The sequence below is a fragment of the Rhipicephalus microplus genome, chromosome 7, assembly GCF_043290135.1.
Source record: "Rhipicephalus microplus isolate Deutch F79 chromosome 7, USDA_Rmic, whole genome shotgun sequence".
Taxonomy (NCBI): domain Eukaryota; kingdom Metazoa; phylum Arthropoda; class Arachnida; order Ixodida; family Ixodidae; genus Rhipicephalus; species Rhipicephalus microplus.
Window position 1 is genome coordinate 37,260,717 of NC_134706.1, and position 10,397 is coordinate 37,271,113.

Sequence of the window (10,397 nt, forward strand, 5' to 3'; positions counted from 1 at the left end):
TGTACTTAATCACAAGCTTCGATTTTCAATCAAACGAAGTACAAGAGGGTTTTAAAAATAGTTACATCTGTGCACTGTGGCATAACCTTCACTAACAGCAATCTTCGTGTCAATGGTGCATAAAAGTAAACTTCCCTTTTAAACAAATACTTATGCTTTTGTCCCCATTCTTTCTGTAAGAGAGTCTGAGACCCGCATTTTGTGCTTGCCTTGCAGGGCGAATCACCGACAGCAAAAGAGGGCAAGGCTAGACTTTGGGACCAAGCTTGGCATGAACTCTCCATTCTGAAGTGCCCGCTGTCCAAAGCGCAAGACGCTCCTCAACACAAAGTGGACTGTGACCACCCTGGGAGCCCTGCGGCACGTCGTGCTGTCACTGTGCTGCCTTCCAAGATGGCTGTTCACCCAACAAAAGCTGTGCCGTGCCTTCGAAGTTCCTCATAGTCTGTGCACCGTGCGAGATGGTGCCCATATTTGGGTAGTGTTACCGTCAGCGACCGTATCTGTGACTGCTGCCAGGGCTTTCAAGAAGCGTGCGGCGTATGTTCGCAGCTGCTTGAAATGTCTTCTTCCACCATGTCTTGTGGATTCCAGGTGAAACCTGCCACATAGCTAAACTAAGAGGTGATGCCCTGCCACGTCACGAGCTCAACTGCGAGCTGGCCGAGCCATCAGAGGGCCACTACCTTAGATGTCCACACTATTCCTATGAACTTTTTGCATTTCTATCCACTGTTGTCTGTCGATTCATCACCTTTCATCGATTCTGTCTAGTCTTGACCATTCCCGTCACTTCACAGAACACAGATGCCACTGTCAAATGACTTCATTGTGAGACATTCACAAGTTTCATCTTGGCTTTTGCCACCGTCTCTCAGAACAGAGGAGCCGCTGTCTAAGGGCTTGAACATAAGATGTTTGCAAGTGCAGTCTCTACTTTTCCTCTTCCCTCTCAGAACACAGACAGCACTGGCAGATGATTTCAACACAAGGCATTTCTGCTTGCTAGTGCGGTCTTGAATTTCCGTAACACCACTCAGAACAGAGACATCACTGTCCCAAAATTTCCCCATCGTCTCCCAGCACAGGCACTACCGTCAAAATTATTCACTATTGGAGGATCGCAAGTGCCGTCTTGACTTTTTCCATCACATCTGAAAACAGAGGCACCACTGTCAAATGACTTTAACACAGGACGTTTGCAAGTACCATCGTGACTTTTCCCGTCGCCTCCCAGAAAGAAAAAAAAACGCCACTGTCAAACAACTTCAGCTGAAGGCGTTTACAACTGCTAAGAAAAAGCGAAAGACAAGAAATCGGCAACCTGCATCAGCAACGCCGGCCAAGAATTGTGGGTGCTGCACTTGCTCGGGCGTGTTTATGTGCGTACCTTCCTGTGAGCCAATGACTTGCATGCATATTTGCGTACAATAGCAGAATGTGTGAACGCATGCATTGACAATACGGAAGAATGTGCACACTGTGACTTGACTGGTACGAAATGACATCACGTAACGGGACAGATACGGAATGATGTCACGCAACAACATGACAGATACGGAAAAAAATGACTGAACGAAAATGTACAGCTGTAGGAGGCTCGTGTGTTTTCAGTGACGCTAGGACTCGTACGCAATGACACGGAACAACGTAATGTTTTGCAGTGACAGATCAAAAACATGTGCGATGGCAAGATAAAGGTGTGCCTACTTTGATGATGGTTTAAAAAGAGCACCTCAACGAACCACCCAAGAACCTGTTAACGAGCCTGTGAAGCCCGCAGATATGATTGTGGCGAATTTCGACAAATTTATAAGCACGTATTCCTGAATAAGCATTACTAGAAACAGTCCTGATGTAACGTTAGTACATTGAAAGCTTGATGCATCTTATCCATCATGAATGAAAACTGATGTTTGGTATTAGTTTTGTTAGCAGTGCCATTCCAAGTGATACGTTCCAGTCCAAAATTCGACCACCAGGAATTTTGTAGAAAAAATTTCAGCGAGAAGGCAGCTGTTTGAGAGCGAGTTGAGTATATTCATTTTAAAAATCTGCATGGTCATGTGATGGCCATTTGAATATCCCAGTGAATAGAAAAGGTTGGCTGGGAATAAACTATGCGTATTCAGTCATGAGACCGGGTGCAATAACACATTGTGCTTTTTATTATTGTTCTGTCATGGAATATCCCATGCCCATATTAATTTCCTGACCTAAATAGGCTTAGCAAAGAAGGAAGAAAAGATTCAAATTCAGAAGTTTTTTTTTTTGTAGAGAGGGTGGCAATATCTCAGTTGCAAAAAATTTTTAGCTGTTTTACCAGTCGACATATCTGCTAAAAATCTTTTGCAATCATTGTAACATAAGATTTGTTGAGAAAAAAATCTTTCCAAGGCTGACAAAAAATATTTTGGGAAGATGCAATCGTTACTTAAGCATTGAGGCCCTCATGATAAAAATATACAAATGAGCTCATTACCTGCTTTGTTTTTCTTTTTATACAGAAATATAAAAATTCTTACTCTCCAGCTGAAATATTTTTCTGTACAATCGCTTGTGGTTGAGTTTTGGGCTGGGAATTAAGGTTCACATGGAACAATCCAGGAAGAAACTTCATTCCAATCAGTCCCATTCATTGGGGTTATGTGAGCATCACTGCTTTTTGTGACCATTCATATGAAATGACGTGTTCATTCCGACTCAGATGTTCCTCCTAATTGGGCTAAGGTGTTGCAGCCGTATTCAATGTTTCAGACCGCTCATCCATTTCAAGAACTATTTATCTACCACATGGCAAGACGGGCAGCCTTTTCGTAAGACGCGTCACTGATGTTCTTGGCTGCTATTATCGACTTTCACAATGCAGCCAGGTAGTCCCCTCTGCGTAACGCAGCTGTTGCATTGCTGTCCTTAAAGTGCTAATGTCAATACACATTCTGCACCAAACAACAAGAGCTTCCAATATGGTGTTTCTTGAGCTGCATTGAACTGTCTGCATTACGGCGAGTCGCAAGGGCTTTGTGTGCGGCAAGGCTTGCTACCCTGAAAGCTTCTAAAGCTGCAAAGCGAGCCTCCATGACCTTGCTGGATGGTGTAACAATGTGCAGCATAAAAATCTGTTGGTGAGGCATGTCATCAAGGCATTCTTGCAAAAAAAAAAAAAAAATTGTGGGTACCTAAAATTCTGAAAAATGGTCATTCAGTGGAATCGATGTTTCGTGCAAACGCGATTAAAGCTTGCTACAACAAAGTAGTGTATGGCGCAAAAACATGCTCGGCGCATACATATGTGGCATTTATAAGAAGGTGTTTATAAGAAGGTGAAGAAACGCAATAAGATCATTACTTTCAATAATTCATTATGTCTGCCTTTGTTGCGTCAAGGTTCGCTTGCACCAGGCTACTACAGTCGGCTATTGCGTAAGAAAAAATGCCAGAAATGTTTTGAACCTTCAACTGTTTCTCCCACAAAGAATTTGCATCAATGCACCAATCAGCAGCACTTTCTCAATTTCGTGATGTCAGGCAGTTCTGAAGTGTTTCCTATGGTTGACTTTCCCATACGGACATATGTCTGTGTCGCTAGTTTTATGTCCAAAACTTGGAATGTCGTGGTAAAATTTTGTCAGAAATGCTGTCATCACTGCTCAGCTAAACGCAATATTTTAGCTACTAAGAAAGAATCTTTATCTTTTAACATAAAGAAGAATCTTTAACTTTTAACATACGTGGTATTTACATTAGCCAAGTGAAAGCACTCGCAGTTCAAGTGGAAACAGCCAGGACGGCTGTCACACACTTGCAAGGAAAGTACGCCCCTGTTCTGTGGGTAGAGCTTACATTCTCTTAAAGACGATAGTTTTTCTTAAAGAGAATCGATTCACTGGAAAAGCATATTACCTCCTAAATTGAATGGCGCGAAAATTTAAGAATCCGTCCAGTACGAGCAGAGTTACAAAAATTTGTCACACGCTGCAGTCGCATTCTTTCTTCTCTCAGCCCAACGAAAGCGCTGGAAGCTAAGCAGGGAGGGATGGGAGGGGCAAACAAAAAATGTCACTCGCGCCTTGTGACCTTGAGCACTGTTTTCTTTTTCTTTCTTTGAATATGCAGCTTTTTCAGTGCGATCAAGTGCACACGTGGGGACAAGTGACGGCCTCTCACGGCGACCTCTGTAACAACCGAGCGCGCCATGTTCAAATCAGCCAATGGCTGATAGATGGGCTTACTACGAGTGATTTCGGGCTTATTCCGTGATTTGTCGAGAGAATAGAATGTAATTTGTAATGTAATTGTCGAGAGAAGAGAATGTAATTGAAACAGTGGACTCTGCCATTTGCAAAGCATATGCCGCCGAACCAGTAGTTCTCGAGCTTTGGGGAATCGTGAAAGTTATTTGTAAAAAGAGAGAAGTTTGCTCAGAAAATCAGACATGTAGTTGGGGCTTTAGCAATTTAACACATTTCACCCATCAAACTACCTTTGAAGGGTTGCAAATGGCACTCGAGATTTAATGTGCTGGATTAAATGGTGCCTTCATAGGTTATTGTTCTTGTTAGTATTGGTCATGGGCGTCAGCAGGATTAGGTCTAGGACGGGGGGGGGTACAAACCTATGTTGCATCGCAGTGGGAGAGAAGGAGAGAGCTGGAGTAGTCTGGGTAGCCGAAAGTGTTGGTGTGGCTTGAGGGGGTGGAGGGGAGTGCCTATTTTGCACCCCCCTTGCAGACGCTCAAGGTATTGTTGCATTAGCACACATGCATTAGGAATGGTCACAGTTCTGGGGTTTCTGGCTAGCCATGTGATCGAACATTTCAGGAAACTTGATTGATTGCCCAATCGAAAATTATTGTTGCCAATGCTGTTGTGCATTCAAGTTTTATTATTCTACACAATTTTTAACAAGGCTTAGCAAGCAGCTATTGTTTGTAATGTTCTACTGCTAGTTAAAGTCCTTTTTTATATAGTATTGTCTTGAACACAGTGCGTGCAAGTATTCTCAATGGATTTGTGGTCGTTCTTGAAGTTGGTGACTGAAATCTATTGGAGAAATGCATTCTCTAGAAATGGTAGCCTATGGTCCTTGAACCTGAGTGTCAAAAATTCGGATAATCAAATGGAAAATTTGATGCAACGCAGACAGCATTCTGGTTGAGCCTTAAGATAAATGGAAAAAAAAATTGGGAGTCAATGCTGTCATTGTAAAATATGTGAGCGGTAACGCATCATAGGTTGGTTGCATGCTCTGGTGTTCATTGTTTGACGACTTAATTACAGTGGTGTGGATTGTTAATTACAATGTGGTGCAGGTGAGGTGCTCATGACAGTAGCAGGAAACTGGATTTACAGACAGCAAGATTAAGGAATGCCTAGGCACGGGTATGTTTGATTTACGGAAGACGAAGAGGTTTGTTTTAGTCCGCACTACATAATTGACGATGGTAATCAGTGTTATCACGCTTTAATCATACGTTAAACTTAAACTTTAGTTCAGCTTAGACAGATAAATTATTCTTTCTGAACTATATTGACAGTAATTTCACAGTCATAGGACTAATAATTATTGGAAGATACAGTGAAAGTCAGTTTGATTTTGTTTCGCATCAAAAAAACGCCAGGCGGTACGCGCTGCACAGTCACAGCAAAAGCGAGAAAAACGGCTTTTCTAGAGCCTTTTTTGAACATTCTTTGGGTAACTGCTACAAGAACACTTGCAGGGTACCCACTATGCCATAACTCATCCCAATTGTCGTGTGGTAGGGTAGCATTCACCATGCCATTCTTTGTCATTCTTTAGAGGATCATGGTGCCCGCTATACGCGTGCAATGAAATTTGTCCAATTTTTCTAGGCTGTGGCTGACAACGACAAAGAATTGTGGCCCAGGCTTTTGTAATGGGTTGGAGCATTCGACGACACTCTTGTTTCCCAATTCACATTGTATGACGCCTCGTTAGTCCTTTCCTGGTCTAAAGTGCTTTATTACTCATATAACAAGATTCCTTTCCTGACAAGAAGCTAGCGTAGGGTCAGTTTGTTTGCAATGACGTTTGAAGTACCAGCATGGCTCAGTGGTGGAGTACTGGGCTGGCACGCAGAGGACACGGGTTCGAATTCCATTGTATCATTAGTGTTTTTATCCCATTGTGTCATTGGTCTTTTATTTACTTAGTTTTTCTTAATTCTTGCAATAGTGGTTCCGGACACAGGCGGTGGTGGCAGACGACTATGGTGCACGTGACTTTTGTTGTGATCTCCTAACAGCTTTCACTGTAAAATTGTGGACAGGGTTGTCAGTGCAACTGTGACGTTGCAAATGCAGTCTTTATGCTTACCTTAGCCACGTTGGTTCAGTGAAATTTTCTTAAACTTGTTATGTCAGAACATTTGGTCCCTCAGAACATAATGTAAATAATCTCCCCTGACAAGCAGTTATACAGTCTTTAGTAGTCACCGTAAAAGATCTATGACGTCACGACAAGCAGGTGTGGAAAGTTCAAAGTGGTGTTACTACCAGATTTTTTCTTTTGCGCGTTTTCTAGCTTACCGAATATCTCGTTGCAGAAGGAGTGGTACTTTTGGTATAGTTAAATTGTGGTTAACATATATAAAGAAAGTACATGTTCTCTTTTAGTGTCCCTTTAGATTTATCTTGGCTCTTTGATGTCTCTTCAGTCGCATGTCACTCATTAGCACAATTTTCATTGAGCACGAAATCTACCATCTTTGTGTCAAGCCCATTTTGCTCATCGTTGCCTACGAATTAATATGCTACACACTGCCTGCAGCACATTTTTTATGATCATTAGTAGTGAACCTATTATGGTTAACACAAACTTTGTTTCGGCACTTCCTGAACTCGAAAGGGGTAGAAGAAAAGTGGAAGAACAGGGCGGTTTACTAAACTCAGGTTAAACAAACGAACATTCCTGTGCTTTCAGGCCTGAAAGAGTTCACAAAAGTTTCCAGTTTGTATGTACTAATAATGTAACCAAAATTAACATTTGCATTCTCTTGTTCCACTGGTATTCAGCATAAATGAGCAGTTGAGAAATTTTTTCACATCTAAAGCCAACTCACCATTTTGCTGGGTGGCACTGTACGTTACATTTTCGAAAAACTGCACAGTTGCTTTTATTTATACAGCAGAACTGGCTCATGGGTTTTAATCGAATGCACCTGGCCAGGATTTTTTTGACATCAGCGTCATGAGCGTCATTGTCCTGACTGGGCGAACTTTTTTTCTTGATGAGCATCATTTACTTGCGAAGTGAAGTTGTATCAACCTCATATTCCCAATTATACACATATCACTTCTCATCTAAAGCCTCAATATGAAATTCCATCTGTGAGAGATTGCTGGCATTTTTACGTACCAACAAAGACAACTTTGCTATGTGTAGTAGTAAATCTAGCAATGATGTTTGACGTTGTGACTTTCAGTGATTGGCCATGTATGTCGTCAGTGTCGTGGACTCTTTGTCAAAGCACTGTATAGGGATAGGAACTCTCATACCTCTAAAGTGTGTTTTTTGCCAATTTGTAATAGGATATTTTTGTAACGGTAGAACTACCTTGAAATTTTGGATGCTGGATCATGTGGGCAGTGCTAATGGAAACTGAAGCACATCATTTGAGGGCTAAGTAAACCACATACTTTCGTTTTCTGTCATCTTCGCCTCATGTAACATGGACGGGATATTGGCTCGTACACGTACATCAGAGTTGATGTCAACTCTACTGGTTAGACATGATGTGGCTATCTTGAGGTATTTATTGCATGCACCAGTCATGATATGTAGAAGTTTGATGTAGCATTTCATTCTGTGAGCACAGCGTATTCTGTGTGTTTCATTCCAAAACAAAACTTTTCTGCATGCCATTACATGCCCTACATGGTTCAGCACTGGCCCTGAAAAGCTTGTCAGCAGAATGTGTGCCCTCATCAATTCATTGTAGCTTCGTAATTTCGTGTGTTAAAGCACAGTCTGTCAAATACCGTTCGACTCTTGAAACATATCCACTTTCGTACTCACGATGATTGCGCCGTATTGCAGAACTTCACAGAGGTGCAGCAAGAGACTTTGCGAGCCCGCACTTGCACACCTTGGGTGTAACGAGCCCACAGCAGCCGAAGACATAGCCACGGAGTTCCAACTTGTACCGCGGAACCACAGCCAGCATGACATTATTTTAGTTTGTTCGTAACATTCTAGCAATTCGTAGATTGTGCCAGGGATGTCAACGTGAGCGGCCATGTTGGTGACCCTGATGGCAGCCAGGCAGATGCACAGCTCGTGTTAGCAAGTTGGTCGCACATACGTAGTGTCCGTAATCATGTGATGTCAGTGGTAGCGTCAGACGCATTTCACAAAGAGCACATTCACAATAATCGTGCTCATGCACACTTTGTGAAAACCACGGCATTCTTACGTACACAACACCACTTTAGATGCTTCGTACAAGGTACTATAACTTTCAATCCAGTAGCGAAGTGCATTCTGTTTAGCTACCAGTCTAAATTTCATACAGTGGCATAATCCTGAGTAGCTAGCCTTTTTGTGTACTTTCTTATTTTTTCTGCAACAGCTCCCGTATAGTATAGTCTCACTATCCAGGTTCATTAACCAGTGTTATTGCATCAACCGGACATGCTCAAGCTCCCTAAGCTAGCATTTCTGTTCCGATAGTGATCAAGGGGGATAGACGCGCGAGTCGGAACTGTGTTATACAGAAAACTTGAGACGCAAGACAACCAGAAAAGAATGGGCACTATATGTGCCCAATTCACAATCAATCAGTTGAGAGTTGGCTGCATGTCGTGTTCGTTCCTTTTCCTTTGCGTTGCGTTTTTCTCGCGCTCCAAGTGTGTGCTGTTAATTGTACACCTTTGTTGCGCTTTCAGCAATGATCGAAGTTGCATCCCTCTAGTGTCACCTGGTTGTGAGTGACGAGCGGTTACAATTGGGATTCACCGAGATGAATCCTCACATTATACCAACTCTATGTCATGACATTTTCATCCATCTTGTCTGTTATAGTGGCAAACAAACACCAGTGTCTATGAAACTCTGCAAAAGTGAGTGGCAAGCGTCAGAATGCCCAGAGTACTTAATTCACGAATTTAGATTCATACCTCGATATAATGCAAATGGATATAACAAATTCTTGTTTATAACGAAGTAAATGAAAAAGTAGTCTTTCAATATATATATATAATAGCAGGCGTATACCTCTATAACAAATTTTCGGATATAGCGAACTTATTTATGCATAATATGAAACTTTGTTATGAGGTTTGAGCGTACCTATTCCCACAAACAAGTCTTGGTCTTGGTAAACAAGAGATTTAAGCGCTGTGAAGTCACGTTATGCCGACCTGCACCTCTCGTGCTATCACTGCAGATGCCGTATGTAAATTTAGCCAGAAGAAACGTGTGGAATTCTCACGCATAGTTTTCTTATAAGCCCTGTCGTTGTACCTATAGCTGTTGCTACAGAATGGAAATTGATTTCTTTCTTTGTTCATGTCGCAACATTACAATTATGTTAACGACTCCAGCTGCAGCCTTTCAAGACCACCTTTAGTACCATGTAAATATGTTGCAGTACATGTTTTCCAAAGTTCATATTTCCCGAACATCATTTAAAAGTATCTGCTCATCTCATACAACCTCGAGTACCATGTATCACTCTATGAAGCTAGAATTACTGTGAAATGTTGTGAAAGATTTACCGAAAAGAAGAAAAACATGCAGTCTATTTTCTGTACTATCCAACTGTGCTTCATGTTATTCTGCACTCTCATATCATTACAAAGTGGGTGACTGCAGACACCATTGTAAAATTTGACATTAAGCAAGAACATTTTTTTGTGTGTATCCCATACAACTATGACATAGTGCACTCCACGCCTGTTCTCTTGCAAGGTTGTGTACAATAAATCGTGCAGATTCTCTCTATTGCCTTGTCATAGACAGTGCTTCGGTGTCAACATATATTGCATTAGTAAAAATTGATGCGAAGCATTTTCTATGTAGGGGTGTGCGAACATTCAAGAATAAATTTTTATAAAGTTATGCGTAATCAAGTTATTCAGATAGAGTTTCAAATAGGTAGCTAGAAGTCAGAAGTTTCGACTAACTTGACAAAACGATTATCTAAAAGACGACAAAGGCCGATGGTGCAGCTTGGTTAGGGTGGGCTGGTTAAATCTAATGTTAATGTTCTTATAGTAGGCCTTTCGTAAAACTTTCGCTAATATCCTGGTTCCAAAGCAAGTGCATGTGTTGTGTCCAGACTTCCAAGAGCACCTTCGTTCTGAGCGAGCCCTGAACGTATAAGCGGTTCACTGTACCTGTAGGCGTCCAGTTGTAGACTGCTCCCCCTTTCTCCC

At 41.8% G+C, this 10,397-nt stretch overlaps 1 protein-coding gene across 1 annotated transcript in view; it reads left to right on the forward strand.

Moving 5' to 3' along the window:
• Nucleotides 1-10,080, forward strand: part of l(2)k05819 (transmembrane protein 94-like protein l(2)k05819) — an 82,821-nt gene extending 72,741 nt beyond the window's left edge. The window contains exon 29 of the mRNA XM_037430522.2: nt 217-10,080. Within this exon, the coding sequence (XP_037286419.2) occupies nt 217-289 (73 nt within the window). The 3' untranslated portion in view covers nt 290-10,080. The remainder of the gene's footprint in view (nt 1-216) is intronic.
• The last annotated feature ends 317 nt before the right edge of the window (nt 10,081-10,397 follow it).